Below are 27551 nucleotides of genomic sequence, written 5' to 3' on the forward strand. Positions count from 1 at the left end.
CCACTTTGTGGAATCAATTACCGGCTGCGGTTTTCCTCAACCGATACGACTAAGGGACCTTCAAGAAAAGAGCATACTCCCACCAAGAAGGCAACGCATCTCGTGACACCTGATGTTGCGGATGTCCATTGACGGTTGCCTCACCTCTCCCCATCCCGTGAGCCTCTTGCCCGTTTGCCCCCTCTTATATAAAAAAGCGAGGCTTAGGGAGGCGTACGTTTTATTTATGGTAACCATGTCACATCGGCTTCGAGAAACAGTTGAAGTTATAGTTTTTTTCTATAGATTGTACGTTTTTTTAATAAAACATGAAGATAAACGGGCCCCCTGATTGGAAGTGATTAACGCTGCCCATAGTGTCTTGCAACACCGGAGGAATCACAGGAGCGTTTGTCTGCATTTAGGTACGCGAAGGGAGTAAAGTCATTTGAACAATAGTTACCAGTGGGAGGCTCGTTTGCACCGGATGCCGGCTAGATTATGGGTACCAAAACGGCGTCTATTTCTGCCGTGAAGCAGTAATGCGTAAGCATTACTTCGTTTCGGTCTGAAGGGCGCCGTAGCTAGTGAAATTACTGGGCAAATGAGACTTGACAACTTGTGCCAAGGTGACGAGCGCAGTTGTAGTGCCACTCAGAATTTTTGGGTTTTTCAATAATCCTGAGCGGCACTGCATTGTAATGGGCAGGTCGTATCAATTACAATCAGCTGAACGTCCTGCTCGTCTGGTACCTTATCTTAAAAAAAAAGTTTAAGATAAAACGAAGCTATTTAAACCAGGTATGAGAAGCCATGCCTGCATTCTTGCATTGTCTTGCTGTATCATAAACACCCAAATATTTGAAGGCAGTTTGACTTCAAACTTTCTTTATTTTTTATTCCATTCATCCTGTATAATCCTAATCAGTTTAATAACATCGGTGACAACACCCACACAGAGAAATGGGACTTAGTATAGAAATACACGCACATTCAATTGCCTTTACTCATAGTTTTTTACATCAATACATAGATAGCGGTTATCTGTTGTATGAGATCCACAATCACAGTTATGCCAATACATATTGACTATCAATATCACTTGCATTACCTGTTACCAAATATATTACATTTGTTTCATAAATATTATCGATATAAGCAAACACAATTACTGCGACGCTTCAAAGCCAAGGTCATGCAAAAACCTTTTTGTAAGGATTGAATGTTATTACTAAAGGCAGTGTTTAATTTAATAATTGTAATATAAAACTTTATTGAAAATGAAGGTCATCTTATACTGTACAATAATATACAAAATATATTTAAATCGTTTCTAATAAGGAACTTTTTCCTAACTATATAATATAAATTTATAATTACTAATGAGCATATTCGTATCACTATCTAAGGGATCAATAAATCTTTTATAAAAACTTATTCCTTGTCAGGTTTGAGTCCTCCTTGAGGTAAAGGTGGTGGAGGAACATTAGGTATCGCTGGGTCTTTCGAAGAATAATTCAGAATGTTAAGATCGCCAGATTCAGATGACGGGGGCTGTGATTGCTCCGTTTCTTCTTTTGCTTGAGAGATGGCTGGCGCTTGGTTTCCTACTATCGAGTTGCTGAGGGGAATCTGTCCATAGTAATTATTAAATGGCCGATTGTAAATTGGGAAGTTTGTGTAAGGATGAAATCCGAATGCATCGTATGGATCGTAGAATCTTAGTCCTGGATATGAGTATGGAAAGGTATTGATTTGCGTATATTCGAATCCTGATCCGAAACGTCCCAATGGGATCACTTGTGGTGGTAGTCCGAATTCGTTAAGCGGTATAGGAGCTTCTGTTTTGGGTGGCGATGGAGGTGCCTCAGTAGCTTGGTCCTTGTTGCTGGAATCTGGTGCTTCGCTTGAAGGTTCTGCAGGTGGTGGATTTTCGGTTGATACTTTATCTATGGAGGGTTCAGATGATGCAGATGTTGGCTCAACTGGCTGTTTGGGTACGATTGCAGCTGGTGCCAGTGCGGGTTGGATGAGGGTCTGTAAAATGTAAATGATAATATTACCTGATTTGCGTAATCATTAATTCAAATTCAATTACTTTCATTCAAAATAGGACAAAATATCACTTATTGAAAGTGAAAAACTACCAGCCATTCGAAACAGTAAATAATAAACTCAGCGGGCTTCTTTTTTTATATAAAATGTGGTTACAATGTAACATTGCATAGTAATTTTTAATAAACAGAATTTCTAAGAGAAATCTCAGTACAATAACTATTATTCATTGAAATATTCTGAATACTATATAAGAATAGACCCTCATTATATAAGATGAATTTGATTTTTTATTAAACATTAGCGAAATTTCGTAAAGCTAATTAAATTTCATCAGAGGGAGCCTCCTTTGCACATGATGCCGGCTAGGTTATGGGTACCATAACGCCACCTATTTCTGCCGTGAAGCAGTAATGTGTAAGCTGTGTTTCGGTCTGAATGGCGCCAAAGCTAGTGAAATTACTGGACAAATAAGACTTAACATCTTATGTCTCGAGGTAACGAGCGCTATTGTATTGCCGCTCAGAGTTTTTGGGGTTTTCAAGAATCCTGAGCGGCACTACATTGTAATAGGCTGGGCGTATCAAATACCATCAACTGAACGACCTTCTCGCCTCGTCTCTTAATTTCATTAAAAAGAAAAAAAATCTGCTATAACGTTGTGAATACAAAAATAATATGTACAGGCACCGCCCATGATTGTCAGTTAAGTAATGAACGTATGACGTAAGCTAAACAAATTAACAGTAGCTTATATATATAATAACTTATATATATATTATACACACTTAATATAAAAAATAAATAAATAGCCAATGTTGATTTGCAATACTTTATTCTTAAAAAAAAGTTTGTGTGTGTACTTATGTATGCACGCAAGAAGTTATACTTCTTTGGCCTAACAAAGTAAAAATCCTTTAAATTATTTATTCCTCGTGCTATTTTATGTTTGTAGAAATAACGATATTGTTAAAATCTTGCAACGATGGCTTTGACACTTACTACTTATTACTTATTAAATAACGAATACGGCTGTACCGGCTTGAACCCTATGTCTGTCCTAATAATGGACGAAGAAACTAAAAAAAAACGAATGTCGCAAACGTTAGAAAATTTTAGAAACCAACTTCACACCGTTACTTTTGTGTTACAGTGATGCGCGCACATCTGAAAATTTCACTATCATCATTTTTTCAAAACGCGCCCAAAGAAGTATAACTTCAAAAAGAAGGCTTTAATTTTTTAACTCAATATAATCTGTGTAGGTAATTAGACTTTTCTCAGACTTAACTCACAAAAAATACTCAGCTGATGATTGAAGATTGAGATATGATTACATGAAATGTGAAACGTTACATGATTAACTAGCTGACCCGACAGACGTTATTCTGTTCATAATAAAAAAACTCTTTCGTTTGTCGTAAAGTCCGTTCTTAACTGACCTCTACTCGGCGAACGGTATATTCCTACCAAATTTTAATATATATATATATTTATGTTTTTATGAAAATAAGGGACGAGACGAGCAGGATGTTCATCCGATGGTAATTGATACGCCCTGTCCATAACAATGCAGTGCCGCTCAGGATTATTGAAAATTGCCAAAAATTTTCAGCGGTACTACAACTGCGCTCGTCACCATGCGACATAAGATGTTTAGTCTCATTTGCCTTGGTAATTTCACTAGCTACGGCGCCCTTCAGACCGAACCACAGTAATGCTTACACATTACTGCTTCACGGCAGAAATAGGCACCGTTGTAGTACCCATAATCTAGCCGGCATCCTGTGCAAAGGAGCCTCCCACTGGTATCTTCATATATACGCTTCCTATATATATTATATAAATATTATTAAACAATATTTATTTATTATTGTAATGCTTTTGACATGCAGACATATGTCACACTAATTATTAAATTTTATTATGTATTTAATTACTTAACATTTATTGCAACGAATTAATTTTCATGCCTACTTAAACCTGGCGAAACATGTGAAAATGTAATATTGTACCATTGTAACATACCATGTTTATACGCAAATAAAGAATTTGAAATGATTGAGATTACGCTCAGATTGAGCTAAGGTAAAAATTCATATGCGCGTGTAATTACATAAGTAGGTATATTCTTGATTATATTTAAACATTTGACAATAGAAAAGTAATCTGTATGTATATACTGACATAATTCAAATACCTTCTTTAATATAATATGTAACTAATTTTAATTTCAGTAGATAATTAAAGGATTATTAATAATATCCGGACGACCGAGCCTTGCTCGGATTATAATGAATGTACAAAACTTGAACACAAAAAAACTAATAGGATATTTGGATTCGAACCGGTGTCTTCTGCTTTCCGGATCACCCAATGTCCCATCTGAGCTACAACAGTCTTGTATATAGTGGCCAAATTTACCTTTGTATTCTAACGTTATTGTAGCTGTTTCTCATTAAAACACAGATAAAACTATATGCTTTTTAAATTGCAACCTAGCTAGATCGATTTATCGCCACTGAAATCCCCTGCATACTAAATTTTATGAAAATCGTTGGAGTTGTTGCGGAGATTCACATTATGTATGTAATCTGAATCTGAATATGCAAGAATTGTTAGTTTAAAGATATAAGATTTACACAATTGGCATCACCGACTCTTGTATTATCATCCAGGTATTTCAAAACTTCGAACAACAGTTGTGATGACGGAAAGAAATAGTTGATCTCTTTTTTGTTCGGCTTATAGTCTCAGTTTTCCCTAAGTCATTGTTATGGTGGACTAAACTGCGAGCAAAGCTTTAAGCTTAGAGCGCACTTAAAGCGAAGTTATAAGTACAGACTGACTCAACTCGTTAGATAAGTCTTAGCAGTCTAAGTACCTACGCTCTATAGATCTCCGCCTTACAGTTACAAATACATTGAATTGTTCAAGGAAAACCTGTAGTACTTAATAACGTACAAAGTAATCACATTAATCATAGTATAAAGAGTTGTAATAATGCTAACTTTAATTGAAATAAATAAAATTACAAAGCTGAAATGAAAACATGCTCCGCTGTCAGTTCATGGGGGATCCAATGACAACGAAGTTTCCGAACCTTCAATTCTTTGTGTAAAATTTTTTGAATTTGGCTCATACCAATTCCCAATAGTCCTTGAATTGTCTCATATCGGTAATCCGCGGGTTTACTTCAATTAGCCGCTTAGGACCCATTATCAAGACATGTTACTGTCTTTCATATAAATACAATATCTCCTTTCTGGTATACAGTTTTTAGGTTTTCATGACAGTTGAAGCCAAAAGGAGATTGCGCGTCATTAATGGGTAAATTGGCCCGAGTACCATCCGCCATGCGACTAAGTTTAAAATAGCCACGTAATGAATGAAGCAAAAATTTACCCATTACAATTTACAAACGAATTCTGTCTACATTTTGCGAACAAAATTGCAGCCTTACAAACTATTTTAGAAGCAATCTATCACCATAAACAATCCTAGAGCAAATTGTAGGACATTGAGGCATAAAATATGAACAAATCAAAATCGATCGATTGCAGATAATGGTCACTTACATTTGTCAGTGGTAAATCACCCAAGTATACAGGTTGTATCGGGTAAGGGAAGGCTGCGTTGTGCAACACGGGCTGATAAACTGGGAAGGCTTTACTGGGTTCTAAGTTCTGGTTCGAGGTGATCAGAGTATTGTAGACTTTAGGTATTCTTCCTGGTGCAGGCTCAGGTGCAGGTTCTGCTAAGGCTGCAGAGACGCACAGCAACTGGAATATTTATTGAAGATCTTTATTCATAATTGAAATGATTTTCAAATTTAGACAATTGAAAAATATTCAAAATTTTAGATTGAAATATAAAAAAAACTATTTTACATTCATTATAATATAATATATTAACCTTGATATGCAATATATCTCATAGAGTAACATAATTCTGTATCTTTATTATGTATATTAACCCCCTTATTCATAATAGTCTGCTAACTTAAAGCATTGCTAATTCTCACACTGTCTTCTTCTATTGACCTAAGTCAGAATGATATAAAATACTCGTTAGCGGCTGTTTAAAGTTAGCGGACCATTATGAATGAAAAGGGGGTTAATCTTTACCAATATATGTATTATCTATATCTCATTTTGTATACTAATGTACCCTTTGCCACCTATAATATAAGTATTATAGATATTAATTATAATTATTTATTTATAATTATATTTTATAACTCTATACATTTTCAACATGTTCATTAAAAAAAATACAATGGGAAGACTACAACAGCTGTTTACTTCAAAAGTCACGAGGGGCTGCTGAAAACCAGTGTTGTGTTGGTGTCTTCTGCACTGACCAACAATGTACTGAGTCAGCTAATTTTAGCAGGGACGCGCCGATAGATCATTGAATTTTTTTGTTTATATTTTAACAATTTTTCTTACATTTAATTTATTACTTTAAGATTTATACTGTAAATTAAAGGTGTGTGTTTTTATTGTGAATAAGTGTTTCTATTCTATTCTGAATTATTTCTAATATATAAAATTCTCGTGTCCCCGTGTTTGTCACCTAACTCCTCCGAAACGGCTGAAACGTTTTTTATGTAATTTTGTGTGCATATCGGGATATGAGGGTGGGGTGACCTACGTCAAAATATTTTTTTTATGTTTTTGTCATTTTTTTTAATTTTTATTTGTATGATTCAGCATTGAACAATACATACAATTTCAATATATAATTCTCACCCCTCTACGATTAACCCCTATTTGTGTGTCACGATTTTTATATTATTCTGTTCCACCCACAAATCCGCAATAGGTTTGCAAGATTGCAATCGAATACAATAATTGTAGTACGATTAACTTTATGTAAGATATATTTGGTAGGTCTGAGAATCGGTGGTTGAATTTGAATTTTTTTTTTTACTTTATACGACGTTTGCTAGTTATGATTCTAATAATATCAAAGTAAAAAGCTGAATAACTTAGTATACACAGCTTGTTAATATATTCCTCTGCGATTTTCCTTGAATATATTTAATTCTTAATCTTAACTGTACTTAAATTAATTTAATATTTATGTATTCAACATATGTTTACATAGTTTATTATTATCCAAAGTGTTGCTGGAACAACCTGTTTCTAACACTATAATCATGGTTAGTTAAACCATGTTTAAATATTATGTCAGCAGTAAAGTGAACAATAATTATAATATACTTAACTATATAATATAATCTTAAGCGTGTCTTGTCTGTGCATTCTGTAGATTAAATATTTTTTCTATGATATATTTAACACACTTCGCACTTACACAACAACCACTTTTCAAAGTCATTACAAAGCCATAATTTCTTTATTGAGTTGGATCAGTGACGTCAGGTTTCAATGCTACCATATCATCATTATCAACACCATTAACATCAACTCCTGGACAAAGGCCTCCCCCAAAGATCCCCACGTCTATCTTGACTAGATCCATCTTATGGCGGGCCTACCAACTCTGCGTCTTCCGGTACGTGATTGCCATTCGAGGACTTTTCTGCCCCACCGGTCATCGGTCCGTCGAACCATGTGCCCTGCCCACTGCCACTTCAGTTTCGCAATAATTTGGGCTGTGTCGGTGACTCTGCTTCTCCTGCGAATGTCCTGATTTCTGATTGGACCTCGCAGCGAAACTCCGAATAATACCGTCTTATGCTACAAGTATAGGGAAAAGTTTGAAAACTATACATTTGTAATTAAATCATAAATACAGGGATGCAAATAATTCATAAAAAACAGGTTAACCGTCTCATTTGGGGTATCGTTTGAAAGAGCTTCATTGGCACTAGCTTTTACAGATTTTTTATTATTTTTATGATGTTATAGTTCTAGATAGTTCTAGAATGAAAAAAAAAACTTTTCCCTTTTTTAAGTACCTTTTTATATACCTGAGGTATTGTATCTAATAATATGTACGGAACCCTCGATTGGCGAGTCCGACTCGCACTTGTACGTGTTTGTTTTTTTTTTCTAATTCACGAGCTATTTTCGCAACTCGACATGCACTGTGCGCCTTTTTAAGCTTTTAGGCTTAAGCCCATTTCAACTTGAAGTATTAGTAGACCAAGCTGGTCCAGTGTAGGAAATTTATTTTTACACATAGTCTTTCGTTTTCTGACAATATTTCCCTTCATAAATCGATAAAAGATCGGTATGTGGTGGGATCTGAACCGGCAAATGGCAACAATATACTGGCAACCTTAAGCTGAGAAGCAGCGAGCAAGGCCTCCCCCATTATGGTGGCTGGATGATCTTGTTACCTTGTTGTTGTTTTTTTATTTTTATTATTTCCTTTATTTAGTTATCTTAAAGTTAAAGGTATTATATATTTTATTTTATGAAATGCTCACATAATGCCTCTATTTATTTACGGTATGTGTGGATTGATGCATCTACTGTACTCAATAGCTCTTGTGTTTATAAGTATCTATTAATTTACTTTTTTTTCTTACTCTTGTAAGCCTTTCAGTTTTTCACATTTGAGTATTTTTGTATATATTGTCATTGAAAAGATTTGTAAAACAATGAAAATGTAAATCTTGATTTGAAAGAATTTCGTGGCAATGAGTTTCTTGCTACTTCTTCTCATTAGCTCAACCCTTTACGAAGTAGCGGTAAATTAAAAAAGAAAAAATATTTTTTTTTGACGTTCATTAGTGTCATTTCCGTGACCTACATGAATAAAGTGATTTTGAATTTGAATTTGAATATGGTAGAAAATACTAGAATATATCTCTCAATATGTTATGCCTACTACTCGGTTAAGTCGAGTTAGTATTTTATTGGGCGATGTATAAACTTCTACAATATGATCCCAGAAAATGTACAAAACAAATGTGTTACAAAATTTAAAAGGATTGTTAATAAGTTTTGAGTGGGAAAGGTTATTATAACAATAATGATTTTCTTAATGATACCGCAGACTGGTAATGAAGCGGACACCCTCAGACTCTTCAATTATAAATGTTAAAATTGTAATCCATATTTTTTATAAGAAAAAAAGCCCGCTGTGTTTCTTGCACCCGTTCTTCTCAGGTCTGAGGCAGTCTATTTTGAATGAGTATTTGACGTTCAATAAGTGATTTTGAATAAAAGTATTTGAATTTGAAATTGAAAGCGGTGGAAAGTTTAGTTCCAGAATATAATGTGCGATGTACAAGCCTTCGTTTTTATGGTATAAAGATGCTGGAATGATAAAAAAATAAGAATTATTTATTAGTTTACAAACATCTCAAGGATGTAAAGTCAAAGAATCGTTTGTGAATACGGGGGAGGATTTGTGCCAGAAAATAATGCACTACGGTAAGAACCTTTATAGTAGAAAGAAGTGGGAATGAAAGAAGAAGAAGAAAAATTATGTAATTATATTGACACACATTTATACAAATTATCTTGCCCCAAATTAGGCATTGTCTGTGCTATGGGTTACAAGACAACTATATATTTAATACAATATACTCACTTAAACATACATAAATATATATAAACATCCACGACTCGGAAGCAAACATCCATATTCATCATATAAATGTGATTCGAACCCGGGACCTCAAGCTTAGTTGGTAGGGTCGCTAACCACTCGGCTATATAGGTCGACGATATATACAACATCACTATATGTAAAATCTAAGTATCGTTCACAAATGCGATGGAAAGTTTATTTCCAGAATACAATGCGAAGGGAAGACCTTGTGCTATTAGACCTCTTTTACCGAATAAATAATAGTCCCATAACAATTATTTCACTTGATAAGAACAACGTTTTTTGTTAGTATGGATTGGTCATGCGAACAAATTCAGTTCGCTTTGTAGTCTTCAACCGAGACCAATTGAACGGAACAATGAACCTGTAGTATTAGTAGTACTTACCATGATGTAAGATGAGTGTTTTTGCTAGCTTTATAGTTGTATGCGTTTCTTAACTCGGATACAATTTAATTAAACCTGAACATTGAAACCGGCTCGAAGGACCAATTTCGGGGTATCTAGATTAACTTATAATTTAAGACGTCATTTCATCGTAGGACGATGAGTTGTGACCTATTATGGATGCTTAGACTAGTTCGGTGTGGGGAACATAATTTGTTTAGGAAATAAGACATAAGTTATTTAAATAAATGGCAATACCTTACTGGTATCATTGATGTCGAAATTTATGTTCTAGCCTTAACAAATGGCTTTCTATCGCAATCATTGGTTTAAGGCCATTAGGCTGATCTTATAAAATGTACCCTACATCCTTATCTGCAACCCTGATAATGTGTGTACAACATTTTCATGATGATCTGTTGGGTAATTTTATTAAAGAGTGAAAGCGTATTAAAAACATTCACTCACATTCGTGTTGTAATATTAGTAAGAGTATATCTCATATATAAGATTCTCGTGTCACTATGTTAGTTACCTTACTCCTCCGAAACGGCTTTACTGATTTTTACCAAATTTTATTCTATTCTATATTTTATATTCAGTAGGTCTGAGAACGGCTACTATCTATTTTTCATCCCCCTAAATGTTAAGGGTTTTTTTTTTTTTTTTGAGAAGTCGCAGTCGTCTTCAAGCTAGCGCCCGCGCCGGTCGTGCGCACTGATCGACTTAAAACAACATGGCGGATACCAACACCGTGACGCCCGATTTTAAATCCAAATAAATCTCCGAGATATATATATAGTAGTTCCAACATACAATTGACGTTAGTAAAATAGCATTTCGTAGTTGGAGTAAATATTAGTCAAAAAAGGGAAATCTAATCATACACACGCTATTTCATTAGCAGTATTTATTCTAATGATTTATGATCACTCACGAGCAGTCAAAGGCTTAAAATTATCTACATAAATATCAAATCATGATGTGTCTGCCTGTCTGAGACGCTGGGTCATTGCCAACTAACGCAACCGTTTGCTCAATACATCCGAAAAGCATTTTCTTTGATGAGTATCTATTTTAACGTGGATTATGATTGGTTTTTAACATCGCCAACGACATGCAAGACTTTTGACCCACGTGAACATCACTAAAGATAAACAATGACTCAAATTTTTAAGCCGACTTCAAAAAGGAGGAGGTTATCAATTCGATCGGTATTTTTTTTATGTATGTACACCGATTACTCTGAGATTTAAGATCCGATTTACGTAATTTTTCTTTAGTTCGATGCAGTATAGATGCCATTTGGTCCCATAAATTTTTTACATAGTTTGGCCCAGTAGTTTTCATTTTATGAAAATTTTTGTTTACCTCGATGATATAATTGTTTTATGTGTACGGCTTTTTTAGGAGTTGTCATTCAGGTTGATTATACATTATATTTATTAACTCATACTAAAAAGTAAAAAATAAAAATAAACTACGTTTAAAAAACCGACTTCAAAAACTGAAAAGTATCAAATAACTAAAAATTTAATTTAATACAACTTTACCTTAAATATTAATAAAATACTATTATTTGTATGCGCTACATAAGCTTTGAAGTCAGTGCCAAGCCAAATGTAATAGTAAGTACCTGAGCGGGATAGCTTCGTCTAGAACAAAACAACCCAAGCGGATAGACACGCGTGGCCAGACAACCTTAATTATTACAATAAATAAGCTGTTTAAAATATTAAGTTTTATATTGTTTAGGGCTTGGCACATATAAATAATAGCATTTTATTAATATTAAAGGTGTATTAAATTAAATTTTTAGTTATTTGAAACTTTTCAGTTTTTGAAGGCGGTTTTTTTAAACGTAGTTTTTTTTCCGCATTAATTATGTTTAAATATCACTAATTTCATTCATTTTATTAAAGTATTTTCTTATATTCAATGTAATGAAATATATAGACAAAAATAATACTAAGACAAAAATAATGTACCTATACTATTGTCTAAGTATAATTTTTTTATTGAAAGATTTCACGGTCTGCACAACATATACTACTTAACTACAAGCTTAGACCCCCTACTAGGCTCTGTAAAATAAACAATTATTTTGCATGCGATGGTATTAAATCTAATATTTAAAATTCTCATGTCGCGGTGTTTGTAGTTAAACTCCTTCGAACGGCTTGACCGATTCTCATGAAATTTTGAGTGCATATTGGATAGGTCTGAGAATCGGACAATATCTATTTGTCATCCCCTCAAATGTTAAGGGTGGTTTAATTTTTTTGATTATGAGTCAGCATTAAAAATACATACAACTTCAAATTTTCACCCATCTACGAACAACTTTTGTATCGCGATTTTAATATCGGCAATACAACGTTTGCTGGGTCAGCTAGTTTTACAATAAATTACCAAAAAGTATATCTGAATTATCGATAAATAAATTTAAATCTTTTATTAAACGAAGACTTATGTCAAAGGCTTATTACAATATTGAAGATTACGTAAACGATATTACAATATGGAATTAAATAGTATTATATTATATTGAATAGTATAGCTGTTGCATTTTTATGAATTTTATGGTTCAGCCTTGTATTGTTTTACCTACTATTTAGTTTTACTGGATTGCATTATTTGAAAAATATATGTTTAAACTTTTAACGTTTTTTTTTGTTATATGTTAAAACTTTTTTGTAATTAATATGTATGTATCTGAATTGTATTTTTTGTGACTTACGTTGACGAGCAATCTTTTGATTTTATGTCAGTAAAATAGTTTTGACTTTGACTATAAAATTCACTGTAGAGAACGTCAATGAATTCACACTAGCATTATTAAAATTATTACATAATTGTTTTTCAATTAAATTCATGGGATAAGTATTTTTATGACGCGATCGTTAACGTTTTTTTATATACTTTAATATTGTTTACATTAGTGTTGATTCACGAATTTACTTAAAAGAGTTTGAATATTAAGAAACAATTTAGACTCTGGCATTTTTCAAGCAAATTTGTAATATCTCATCAAGCCAAATGTTCAAATTATTGGTGAGGTTTTTTTAATGAGATCACATATTAACTAGGTACTAAAAGAGATAGGATAATTACTATTCATAATTGTTAAATAATCTACATTAAATTTTATATATTAATATATACTTAACTATAGCTATGAGCATGACGCGTTTGTTGTTGCACTCCCGGAGTGCCGGCAGAAGTGAAAACTTGAACATTAACGTGCATTTCTGAATATTTTTGGAATGGTTTAAAGGGAATAATTTCGCACGAATTGCTTTATTTATAAGTATAAAAGTACTAGAATTAATGCGGTTAAATACAATATTCTTTTATTACGCTATCATACACAAATGTGACAATTTATATTACTTAAAATATTTAACACACACCTATACACAAATAAAATTTGAAAAACAAAATTTTATGAATGATGCGGGACTCGAACCCACTACATCCGTCGTGTATGCTTTCTTCAATTCTCAGGTTGTGGCTCCAAGATTTTATAACGATACGTCACTCGAACGGTTAGCTCAGTTGGTTAGAGCACCGGCACGGAACGCCGGAGGTCGTGTGAGGGTTATCACTTTTAAAAACATAACAAATTCTTTAGAACTATTACAATTATTTCAGATTAAAAAGTTTATCGCTCAAATCAGAAAAATCAAACAGAATGATTTACCACTGGTCCAATGACCGGATGATCATTAAGTTGAAATAGCCGAACTATAATTTCACATTAGAACTGTCAAATCGTGCGTCAATAAATTCTCATAGAAAATATGTCCATACAGAACGCTATTGTCCATACAAAACAAATATTGGAAATAAAAATAATTATGGGTCCCAAATCGAAATAAAACTATCCTATCTATCCAGTTAATACTAAACTGCACTCCATGAAGTAATCCCCATTAAAATCGGTTCATTAGCTTAGGAGTTCACTGGGAACAAACATCAGGACACTGGATTTATATTTATTATGATATAATTACATTGGTTCTCATGCGCATGTGCATTTGGTTGCGAAATGTGAACTAAGGACATAATACACCTGAGACTGGGTCATGCGCGATTTATTACTAGCTAAAACTAACATAACGCGTTACTCACACAGTTTATTAATAAATTTATGCATCAGCGCCATCTCTTGGCATGTTTTTCAAATTGCATAATACAAAAATATTCTATGTGTTACCTATAATATCAGTTTTTAAGTATATCGGGAAATAAATACAAAAGTTTATGTGGTACATCATGAATCACGATATCTTATGACTACTAACAACCAATTACCAGTGGGAGGCTCCTTTGCACAGGATGCCGGCTAGATTATGGGTACCACAACGGCGCCTATTTTTGCCGTGAAGCAGTAATGTGTAAACTGTGTCTCGGTCTGAAGGGCATCGTAGCTAGTGAAATTACTGGGCAAATGAGAGTTAACATCTTATGTCTCAAGGTGACGAGCGCAATTGTATGCCGCTCAGAATTTTTGGGTTTTTCAAAAATTTTGTAATGGGCAGGGCATATCAATTACCATCAGCTGAACGTCCTGCTCGTCTAGTCCCTTATTTTTTAAAAAACAAATTATTTGCACAAAACTGAGAAACTTATTTTATATAATATAACTTATTTTATACTATTTTGATAATTCTTTTTTTATTTGAAAGTTGATGCTTCCCGTGTGGTACCATTGTAATTTGGTGCAGATCTGAAACTAGCATCCATGAGAAAAGGGGATAATAAATTTACGAATAAGTCAATATTGCGCCAACCGATTTTGATGTACGGAATCCATGACAAAGTAACGGAACTCTTCAATTCTTAGGAGCAAATTAACGATACTCAGCCGAATCTTTTTTATGCTATCCGGATATTTAAGTCATCTACTTAGTAATTGCCGTAGTCGAATACAATGATCAATGACTCCTTAACGACTTACAGTAAGGGTGCGATCTGTGGCAGAATTTCTAACTGTCTGTTATCAAATTGGAAACACTTACGTTCATTGCTACATTGAAAATTTTAGTATATCTACACATATTTAGACAAATTGTTAGTTAGTATACTTCAATTTCATTAAAAATCATAAAATAAAAAAATTTAACGAAAAAACAACCGACTTCAAAAACAATAGATATAATATGCACTAAAAAGAATAAAAATAATTCCGTAGGTATTTTTATACAATCTAATTAATTAATCTAATTCTAGTTACGATTATTGTGATTTTTGGAGTCGGTGTCATCCAAGATAGGTTTGTAACTACAAACATAGTTATAGGTGAGATGTGCTTGAGTCGTGAGGAGGCGAGAGGCGAGAGTGCGTCGCGGCGGAAGGACAGCGGCTCCAAAAATAACAATAATCGTAACTAGAACTAGATTAATTAATTAGATTGTATAAAAATACGGAATTATTTTTATACTTTTTAGAGCACATTATATCTATTGTTTTGGAATAGTGTTTCTGAAGTCGGTTGTTTTCTTGTTAAAAAATTTTTGCTTATCAAGTCGTAAGCGAAATGTAAAACGAAAATGTTCCATAGAAAGGTAATTGAAATGCCAAAAGCAGGAATAAACAAAATCGGAATCCATGGCAAAGTAACGGAACTCTTCAATTAAGCGCTTACGCTCATTGCTGCATTCAAAAATTTAGTACCTATATCCGCACATATTTAGATAAGTTGTTAGTTAGTATACTTCAAATTCACTAAAAATAAAAAAATAAAAAATAATTAACAAAAAAACAACCAACTTCAAAAACACTATTCCAAAACAATAGATATGATATGCACTAAAAAGTATAAAAATAATTGCGTATTTTTATACAATCTAATTCTGGTTCGTAACTATTATATTATATTGTAATTTTTGGAGTCGCTGTCATCCAAGATAGGCTTGTAACTACATATACACAGTTATAGGTGAGATGCATTTATTTTGTTGTTCTTTGATGAGCTTATGGTTTGTTGTTTTCTTGTTTGCGGATAAACTTGGGTGAAGTTGATATCTCTCTTTTTCTTTTATCTATGGCCCTTGAATTTTCCTTCACGATCTGTTTTTCATGTTTGATGTATGCATAGTTTCCTTTTTTTCCTTTCTTCTATTAATTTGGGTTGAAGTGATTTTCTTATTTCTAATGTTTCCTATTTGTATAACAACTTTGATTTCTTTTTATTCCTGATAATTTCATACTTTTTCCACCCATTAGCTAATGAAAGGAGCGCAGGCCTCGGTTTCCCATTTTTATTTTTCATGCCAATACGATGTATCTTATTTATCTCATAATCTTCTATATTTATGTTCAGTTCATCGATAAAATATTTATTTATATTTTTAATTAAGTCATGAGTTGACTTTTCCTTTTCTTCTAATCCATGAATTATTATATTTTTACTCCTCTTCTCTCTCTCTAAATGCTCCACCTCCTTTTCCAAGTTTGCCACTTTAAACTTTAATAATTTATTTTCCTCTAGCAAAGGTCTTAATTTTTCATCTATTTTTTCTAGTGTTGTATTCGTTAATTCAGTTGTTTGGTGTTTTGTTTCCATTTTTAACTTGTCAAATAGCAGTTGGAATTGTTCTTCCATATTTTGCGTGTAATGGAACGTAAATTTAAAATATTAAATTAAAATGTTTATAATGGTGAAGTATACAAAATTTTCATAAAATTAATATAAGAATGTAAGAGCAAAAAGTTCGAGAAACTAAAAAGAAAATAAAACAGCTATATTTTCCGTGGGTTCGATTCTGTGTCCCACTGCGTTCTATGGAAATACGCAATTATTTTTATACTTTTTAGTGCATATCATATCTATTGTTTTGGAATATTTTTTTTTTATGTGTAAGTCTTTAAGTCCGTAGGTAGGTTACCTTATTTTGATTACAAACAACGGCTCCGCCTAAAAATGGCGGTCTCTTTTAAAAGTTAGGGTTGTCTAAGAAAAGAAATTTATTATTATTATTATTTTGTAGGGGATTTATTTATTTATTAAAACTTAAACACCACCATACTATTGCATAATATGACTCATATAACGTAGCATTGAAGGGATGTTATACCCTTTCTGATTCACGCAGTATATTGTAAGCATATTATATTGTACTAGCTGACCCATATAACATATAAAAAAAGAATCAATTATAAAAATTTTGATGCATTTTATTGTATTCCATTGCCATCTTGCAACCCTATATCGGTTTGGTGGATGGAACAGAAAAATATTATAATCGTGATACAAAAATAGTTGTATATCGTAGAAGAGCGAAATTTTAAATTAGTATGTATTTTTTAATGCTGAATCATAATAAAATAAAAATAAAAAAAATGACAAAAAATTAAAAAAACAAATTTTGGGTGGACTACCCTTAAGATTTAGGGGGATGAAAAATAGATAGTAGCCGATTCTCCGATCTACTGAATATGCATATAAAATTTGGTAAAAATCAGTAAAGCCGTTTCGGAGGAGTAAGGTAACTAACATTGTGACACGAGAATTTTATATATTGTACTAGCTGCCCCGACAGACGGTGTTCTGTAGATAATAAAAAAACTATTTTATAGAAAATTGCCAATGATATTTCAGAACATCAAGAATTATTTCGTAAAATGCTCCCTGTTGTTATAATGAAATTGTTTCACAGCTGAACTGTCAAACCGTGCGTCACTAAATTCTCTATTAGAAAATATGTCCATACAAAACAAATATTGATACTAAAAATAATTATGGGTCCCATATCGAAATAAAAACTATCCTATCTCTCAAGTTGGACCAAACTGCACACCATGAAGTAATTCCCATTAAAATCCGTTCATTAGTTTAGGAGTCCATCGCGGACAAACGCGAGCCGTTTCCGAGATTCAGATTATATATATATATACAAGAATTGCTCGTTTAAAGATATAAGATATATTAAGATAATAAGTAGTAACATATAAAACGCTTGGAACTTGTACTTCTTGGTGTCTCTTAACACGGAACTGATCCGAGTCGGGTACAATGCCACGACATTCCGAGAGGTGGTAACACATGAAGGTCTAAGAAATGGAACGTTAAATTATTATTGATTGGTGAGGCCACGTCTCAATTACATCCATTATTAATTAGGTGAAGCAAAAACTATTTTATATGTATACTTGCCGTTCCCACCAGCTTCGCTGAGCGAATTTTAAAAGGAAATAAATAAGACAATAAAATAATAAGAAGCCAAAGACTATTTAGGATAAATTTCGCATCGAAAGGTGGTAGTTTCCTATAGATACGATCAGTGGCTTAGGCGTGAAATAGCCTTAAACAAAGACCATTTTCATTATCTCTCTGATATATAAAATTCTCGTGTCATGGTGTTAAACATTGAACTCCTCCGAAACAGCTTGACCGATATTCATTAAAATATTGAGTGCATGTTGGGTAGGTCTGAGAATCGGACAACATCTATTTTTCATCCCCCAAAATGTTAAGGGTGGTCACGAATTTTCTTTTTATTTTTTTTTTTAAATTTGTTTGATTATGAGTCAGCATTAAAAAATACACACAACTTCAAATTTTCACCCATTTACTTTTGTATCGCGATTTTAATATCGACAATACAACGTTTGCTGAGTCAGCTAGTTATATATATATATTTTAAAGTTATGGCATATAACTTTTAACCCGATTTTAAGACAAACTAGTTTTACCTAGGCCAAATCAGTTCATCCTTTAGGCCTTTGTACTTCATAAAATAGAGACAGAACTAGTATAGACTAGGCCAAACCAGTTTATCCTCAACTAGTTCAGTCTAGGCTAAACGGGTTAGTCCAAAAGACGATAAAAGAATCTTGTTTAACCTAGTCTGAACTGGTTTAGCCTAGGAGAAACTAGTATGTCCTAAGATCGGATTTTGCTGGTAACATATACATGTGTAACATATTGAAATGACTGTTTGAACCAAGTTCCGAAATTCCAAATTACCGAATTCCTAAACAAAGAAATTATAGTCAGCTTAACTGGTATGTTTGTTCAGCTAATCTGGAGACGGCTAGACCAATTACGCGACTTACATAGAGAGAGAGAAGTGGGCCTACTCGAGCCAGTCTTGCTAATAATTGAAACTAAAATGCCGGCTTGCGTAGTATACTATATATATATAAATGAATTGCTGTTCGTTAGTCTCGCTAAAACTCGAGAACGGCTGGACCGATTTGGCTAATTTTGGTCTTGAATTATTTGTGGAAGTCCAGAGAAGGTTTAAGAGCTGAATAAATAGGAAAATGCTGCTAAATTACATAAAAACAACAAATTTCTTTTTCCTTTGATGTGTCGTACATACGTAATTTCTATGAGAGAATTTATTGACGCACGGTTTGACAGTTCCGCTTTGAAACAATTTTATTACGACAGCAGGGTGCATATTTTACGAAGTAACTTTGGATGTTATGATTTATTATTGACAAATTCATATAATAACATTATTTTATTTATTATATACAGAACAACGTCTGTCGGGTCAGCTAGTACTTTGTATAAATAATACTACAATAAATAAGAAAGACACTGGGGATCACATATCATCAGTAAGTATTTTGTATTTTATTAATTTCAATGTAAAATAACACGAAGCGTATGTTACAAAATTTTAAAGATGCCATTGAGTGTCAAGCTGCCACGCACACAAGCATCTAATAGTTGCCGTAATAAAAAAGTTCTAAGATATGCGGATTCTAGCTGCTGGAGTGCAGCGGAGATCAATCCTTAATCTAAGGTTTGAAACAAAATTTTATTACAAGTAGATAAATGTATCCCAAAATCGAAAAGAAATGTTAACTGCAGAGAGTTCACCGTATTATATAGTAGTATAGATATGAATTACAAATACTCTTTCATTTCTCATACTCGGAAAGTAATGTTGTTTTGATCTGATTATTGGGTGGAAAATTCTGTTTCCCTCCATAGAGAGGGAAAAACTCATACAAATTACTTCCCACCTAAGGGCCGGAATGAACTTTAAAAATAGAACTGCTGTCTTCTAAACAGCCAGTGTGAACTTAGCGCAAACTTCTTTGAGAGGAATAAGCCGTAACAATTACGCGGTGAGTTACATATTTAAAAATTTAAAAAGTCGACATTATTTGGCGGGATACTGATTTATGTTCAGTTGTGTATCTGTGGCAGAATTAAATAAATTGACGGAGTATCCGCCGTGGTATCGTCTGATGATATTTACCAGAGTCTTACAGATATCCAGAACAGCCAAATTTGTTATAATATATCAAAGAGCATAAACATTCCGAACAAAAATGTAACTTTAAATTTCACGAATTGTCCTAATTTGAAAATTAATTTTAAATAGGTACCACTAATATTATTATATATTATGAATAAATAGTTTAGATAAACAACTAGTTTTATTTTCCATATTTGAAATGAAAATTAGAGTGTTTAACACGGGTAAAAGAATCAATTCTTACTCGGACTATAGTCTGAATACCTCGGGAAATGATTCTTTCGACCCTCGCGTCGACTAACAATCTACTATAGTCATTCTTAAGTTTGTGAAAATTTGATTATGTTATAGGATCACTCTTTAATCGAGAGACCATTGAATATTTCTATCAATTGTTAAAATATTTTATATTTTGAAGAGGTGATAAATATAAGGGTGTTAACGGCTGTTTTCAAATTCAATTATTGTTCGCTTCATTCCCAGTCTGTGGTATCATTAAGAAAATCGTTAATGCTATAATAACCTTTCCCACACTAACCCTTTTTACAATTCTTTTAAATTTCATAACACATTTATTTTGTACATTTACGTACGTTGCCTCATAAATGTTTAATATCCGGACGACCGAGCCTTGCTCGGATTTTTAAGAATGTACAAAACTTGAACAAAAAAAAAACTAATAGGACTTCTGGATTCGAACCGGGGTCTTCTGCTTTCCGGATCACCCAATGTCCCATCTGAGCTATAATAGTCTTGTATATAGTGGCGAAATTTAACTTTGTATTCTAATGTTATTGTAGCTGTTTCTCATTCAAACATGGATAAAACCATTTTTTTTTTAAATTGAAACCTAGCTAGATCGATTTATCACCCCCGAAATCCCCTGCATACTTAATTTTATGAAAATCGTTGGAGCCGTTTCCGAGATCCAGATTATATATATATATATATATATACAAGAATTGCTCGTTTAAGGATATAAGAATATCCGGACAACCGAGCCTTACTCGGATTTTTAAGAATGTACAAACTTGAATTTAAAAAAAAAAAACTAATAGGACATCTGGATTCGAACCGGGTATTCTGCTTTCCGGATCACCCAATGTCCCATCTGGGCTACTATAGTCTTGTATATAGTGTCGAAATTTACCTTTGTATTCTAAAGTTATTGTAGCTGTTTCTCATTAAAACGGATAAAACTAAATTTTTTTAAATTGAAACCTAGCTAGATCGATTTATCGCCCCCGAAACCCCCTGTATACTAAATTTTATGAAAATCGTTGGAGCCGATTCCGAGATTCCAATTATATATATATATATATATATATATATATATATATATATATATATATATATATGTATATATATACAAGAATTGCTCATTTCAAGATATAAGATATAAAAAAGAAAGATATCGGAAATAACTACGAATGAAAAATAATTTACTGGACATTATTACATGATAGATTGTGTTGTTGGTTTGTGGTTGATCAGGTGCGCTGATCACTTATTATGTGTTTATTTAATGAGACTGACCTGTCACGTTCGACTGTAACGCTCATTCATCTACAGTCAGCTCTGGTCATTTAAGAGAGCACGATCATTATAACATATTATTCATTAAAAAAGGGTAATAGGTGCTTGTCGGCTTTATGTTAAAAAGTCTTGTTGGATATTATTTGGTTGATATTTGAGTTGGATCTAATTCTATGACTTATATTCAATCACTTTAACGATAATCTCAATCACACCTTCTGGGCTGTCATTGCTATTATCGTTTCAAGTTGTATTTGTGCTTTTATTGTGAATATAGAGTCAATTTCTTGAGTCTTTTGGTGTAAGTTATAGTTATGCATATCGTACTTTCTAAGTTGCCGTAACGTTTTTTTTTTTATGAAAATAAGGGACGAGACGAGCAGGACGTTCAGATAGTAATTGATACGCCCTACCCATTACAACGCAATGCCGCTCAGGAGTCTTGAAAAACCTAAAAATTCTGAGCGGCACTACAATTGCGCTTGTTACCTAGAGACATAAGATGTTAAGTCTCATTTTCGTAGTAATTTCACTAGCTACGGCGCCCTTCAGACCGAAACACAGTAATGTTTACACATTACTGCTTCACGGCAGAAATAGGCGCCGTTGTGGTACCCATAATCTAGCCGGCTTCCTGTGCAAAGGAGCCTCCCACTGTTAAACATAAACGTACTTTGGCTATGATGAGCTTATGAGATCCTGTGTTAATTTCTACTTATAGAGAGGTATTTTTACAGGAAATATTACCATTATTTGAATGTGCAAATTGTAAGTAGATTTTTATTAAGTACTAGCTGACCCATAAACGTTGTATTGCCATATAAAAAAATTAAAAAAAAATTGGGGTATAAAAAGTAGATGCAACCGATTCTCAGACCTTCAAATTAAGTACCTATATCAAAATATTAGTTTATGGTTCCGATAAACAATTCGAACATTTCTTAGAGAAGGGTAGGTGCGATATATTCGGAGTTTTATCGTATCGTTCCGAATGTCAAAAAGCCTAGCAAATAAACGCGGGAAACGTTATACGTTCGAACTTCGAATAAACCAATCGTAAGCAAAATGTCTATTTGTAAACATTTTGCATATTCTTGGTTTATATTTTATGCCAATTTTATTTGTAAGGTCGTAAGGATATAGGAATATATACATATATAATTCACTTGTCTACAATCCATTATAAAATGTAAAACTGAACGCAAATTGGCGTGAGATAGTATCGTTTGCGAGCTCAGTGCATCATTGTGCATTCTCAGTAAATGCCAAAGGGTCAATGACCCTTCCTTGACGCGCCAAACAAAGACCTTATTTTAAACTATTTCCCCTCGTTTTCTTAATATAACTTAATGGTTTCTATGTTATGGGCCCTTAACGTTATTACAGTATACGTGTAGGTTATTTCAAATCAAATCAAAATCATTTTATCTTGGTATCATTTTATCTTTGGTCACGGAAATGACGCTTTTGAATGTGAAATATTTTTTTATTTTTCTCATTGGATGTACCGCTACTTCGTAAAGGGTTGACCTATTGAGAAGAAGTAGCAAGGAGTAGCAAGTCAATTTGGAATTTAATATGTAAAGTGTTGCAACAAAACATACTCAAACGACAAATACTAAATGCCTCACATGAGTAAGTCAAAAAAGTTAGTTTAAATTAATAAAATACAATAGTTATTGAGTACAGTATCTGCATCATCCACACACACCGTAAATAAATAAATGAAGGTATTTTGCGAGCATTTTATAAGCGATTATAAAAATATATATATAACTAGCTGACCCAGCAAACGTTGTATTGCCGATATTAAAATCGCGATACAAAAGTAACTGTTGATCGTAGATGTGTGAATATTTGAAGTTGTATGTATTTTTTAATGATGACTCACAATCAAACAAATTTAAAAAAAAATGTCAAAAAAATTAAAAAAAAATTCATGTGGACCACCCTTAACATTTAGGGGAATGAAAAATAGATGTTGTCCGATTCTCAGACCTACCCAATATGCACTCAAAATTTCATGAGAATCGGTCAAGCCGTTTCGGAGGAGTTCAATGTTTAACACCATGACTTTTTTTACTTACTTTTCTAAGTCTTTTAGTTTTTGAGTATTTTTGTTTGTTGCATTACTTTGCATATATTGTAATTGAAATGATTTGTATATTACATTAAAAATAAGAACTTGTAATATCTAATCTGTCTTGAAAAGAGCAACCTTAGATTTTCTTGCTCATTCTTCTCTAAGGAAATCTGCCTTCCAAATGAGCTGTATGAAAAAAAAATACATATTTCAAGTGTAATAAGATTCACCTATGAAATAAAAAATATTTGATTTGAAAAAAAAAACAAAACAAGAGATCTTGCATCGAGCGCAGTTAGTACCCTACTCTATGTTACAATAACAATGGTTGCATTAATACAGCGCTATACATAATTATTATGTCGTGGTGAAGGTATTACATAACATAACGAAACAAAGCATATAACGGAGGATCTGCTTGTGAATTAGATTCATATCAAAGGAAAGTAAATATATTTTTCATTTCTCATACTCGAAATGTAATGTTGTTTTGATCTGATTATTGGGTGGAACATGCTGCTTCCCTACATAGAGAGGGAAAAACTCATACAAATTACTTCCCACCTAAGGGCCGGAATGAACTTTAAAAATAGAACTGCTGTTTTATGTAAAAAAAAACTAATTAAAAAAAATGCTGCGGCCATGTGACTTTCTAAACAGCCAGTGTGAACTTAGCGCAAACTTCTTTGAGCGGAATAGGCCGTAACAATTACGCGGTGTTCCATATTTGAAATTTTTAAAAGTCGACATAAATTGGCGGGATACTAATCTGTGCTTAGATAAACAACTAGTTTTATTTTTCTCGTATTCGAAATGAAAAGTAGAGTGTTTAACTACTACTACTCGGACTATAGCCACTAAATACCTCGGTAATTGATTCTTTCGACCCTCGGTTAACAATCTACTATTTATACTTAGAAGACAACGTCTGTCGGCTCAGCTGGTAGATATATGTACGGTCTACCAATAGTGTGTATTGGTAGACCGTACATATATCTACTAGCTGAGCCGACAGACGTTGTTCTGTTCATAATAATAAAAAAACTATTGCGGGTGGAATTTCGTAAAATCCGTTCTTAGCTGACCTCTACTCTACGAAATGAATATTCCTACCAAATTTCAAGTCTCTACGCCTTATGGTTCCAGAGATATCGTGATGAGTCAATTTGTGGGACGATGTTTATACATGATCTCATAGAAATTTCCAAAAAAATGTGTTACCACATTCAAAAGAATTGTGTTAAAAAATATGTGTGTCGTAATGGTAACTATATGTATAACTTTAGAATGGAGTGGCCGCCCATCGGTTATTTAAATTATATTTTTGATTGCAAATTTTTACTATGTCCTATGTACTATGTATGTAAAGATCCCTAGTACATAGGTTGACAAATAAATAATATTTATTTTTCTTTTTATAATTAAATGGAATGCTGCATAAACAAGTTATGTAAGAAATATGTATTAATACTAATTAGTTTAAATACGCTTCTAGAAATGAGACATTAAATTATAACTTTCTATTGAATTAAAATTATAACATTCACGAGGTGGACTTAAAACACAAACAGATTTTAATTTAAATCAAACGTTAATATAATATATTATAAAGACTTATTTGCAAGAGCTATTTAAATACATTAATTCCTAACTTGTTTGTAAAAATAATACTCATAAACTTAATATATATAAATTACGTGACACGTTGTTTGTCCGCGATGGACTCCTAAACTAATGAACTGATTTTAATGGGGATTACTTCATGGTGTGCAGTTTGCTCCAACTTGAGAGATAGGATAGTTTTTATTTCGATTTAGGATCCATAATTATTTTTATTTTCAATATTTGTTTTGATGGACATATTTTCTATGAGGGAAGTTAGTGACGCACGGTTTGACAGTTCCGCTGTGAAACAATTTCATTATAACAACAGGGAGCATTTTTTACGAAATAACTCTTGATGTTTTGAAATATTATTGGCGAATTCCTATAAAACAGTATTTTTTTTATTATCTACAGAACAACGTCTATCGGGGCAGCTAGTAGATATGTATATATTGCGTAATATGTAATTCAAAGATTTATTTTGAGTTGTACAAATAAGTAAGTATAGGTAAGATTTGAAGCCAAACCTGCAGACTTACAGATATTCAAATATAAAGTAATTTTAGATAATTGGTTAAATAATTAAAGTTACATAGAGTAGTTATGATAACTTGTCGTTTAGTGAGACTTGAAACCACAGATAAAAAATCATTTTAATCGGTATTAATTTGAATAAAAGCTAAATGTAAAGTAATAAAATATAATCGAATTCAATGATTGTTTTTTTGTTTACTTGTACAAACAAACATAAGCATATAATATATATACATAAACACAGACAGATACAAAAGAAAATATCCAACAAATGACAAGGTAAGCAATTAAGTTGAATGTTAATGAATATGGTAAACTTACAAACAGAAATGGTCGTGTCGCCATTGCGTCCGTGTCGGCGAGTGTCGGCGGAGTGGCTTGCGCACGCGCACCTCGCTTGCTGTCACATCACTTAATAATCACTGGAAGTGATATATTTGAAGTTAGTCATAAGTCAAGTTAAACGTAAAAAACCGACACATAGTTTATAGACGTTTTGTTTATGTTTGACTTGAAATGTTACAGAAAAATATTTATTTCTTACCTTCTATTCACATTCCGTTATTTTATTACATAAGTATCACTTATTTTATATCGTATTATGTACGTATGGTGGCAAAGATCTTGCATCTACAATGATTCTGATAATATTCTAATTCTATAGTCATTAGAACTTAATGTTGTACAAAATTTTGTATGTGTTGGAAAATGTTGAATATGTTAATAAGAAAGGGGTAAAATTTTAAATACTAAATTATACCCTAAAACAAACAAAGCAATACATTTTAAGAATTAAATTGATGCGACAAATCTTATTCTCATCAGTCATCTATGGGCGACTACCATTTAGATACAATTATTTTACTGATAGGAAAAAATGGAGCAGATATATTAGCGCTAAGCTCGCATAACTTGACTTAAAAGCATCCTATTTGTGACGTATTATAACAATTACGTCTACACTGATCTACTTAAATTTGACAGTTATAAACATCTCCTTTCTTATGGTTTTAAGCTCGGCATCCTTTTTATATTTATTCGATAGGTAAATGGCATGCATAGAACACTTTTATTTTATTAGTATATATACCCACAGAATAATGTTACGTCAAAAATAAAACATCAATGCTATAATATCATGGAAAAGCCCGTTTTAGTAAACGGGGATTGCTTTATAAGCCTGAGCCTTTGTTAACACGAACCTTAGTGTTCACTGTCGCCTCATACAACTCAGAAGGAACACAAAAGCATTGGGAGTCTTTAAGGTGGGTAAGTGCCTCTTCGCTGGCATCCAGATTCTCTTGGCTGGCTCTGGGCCTTTTCAGCTTGCCAATTTTATCTTAAAGAAACAACCGTACTCAAAAAATATCTGTGATACTCTTATACATGGGTCAAACGGCCCTGACATTGTGTAATACAAACCACAACAACATGACTTCATTTGGCTATCAGAAAGATAAGGCTGGGATATATTTCGTCCTGGATATCCAATACGGCTATAGTGCTAAATGATTTGATACTCTACCTTGCTTCCTATTATTATTATCCTTGCTTGATATTGTTTTAGATTAAGACAAATGCGTAATCTGCTTCGAAGTGATCACCTCTACA

The 27551-nt window shown here is 32.8% G+C and overlaps 1 protein-coding gene across 1 annotated transcript; it reads right to left on the reverse strand.

Moving 5' to 3' along the window:
• Positions 1-1222: 1222 nt before the first annotated feature.
• Positions 1223-26342, reverse strand: LOC126966612 (uncharacterized). The gene is made up of 3 exons (XM_050810776.1): positions 26262-26342; positions 5613-5816; positions 1223-2016 (listed from the first exon to the last, which is right to left on the reverse strand). Exons 1-3 carry the CDS (start codon positions 26283-26285, stop codon positions 1414-1416), a joined length of 831 nt encoding a protein of 276 aa, XP_050666733.1. The 5' UTR covers positions 26286-26342; the 3' UTR covers positions 1223-1413.
• Between the last annotated feature and the right edge of the window lie 1209 nt (positions 26343-27551).

This window comes from Leptidea sinapis, chromosome 10 (genome assembly GCF_905404315.1).
Source record: "Leptidea sinapis chromosome 10, ilLepSina1.1, whole genome shotgun sequence".
NCBI lineage: Eukaryota > Metazoa > Arthropoda > Insecta > Lepidoptera > Pieridae > Leptidea > Leptidea sinapis.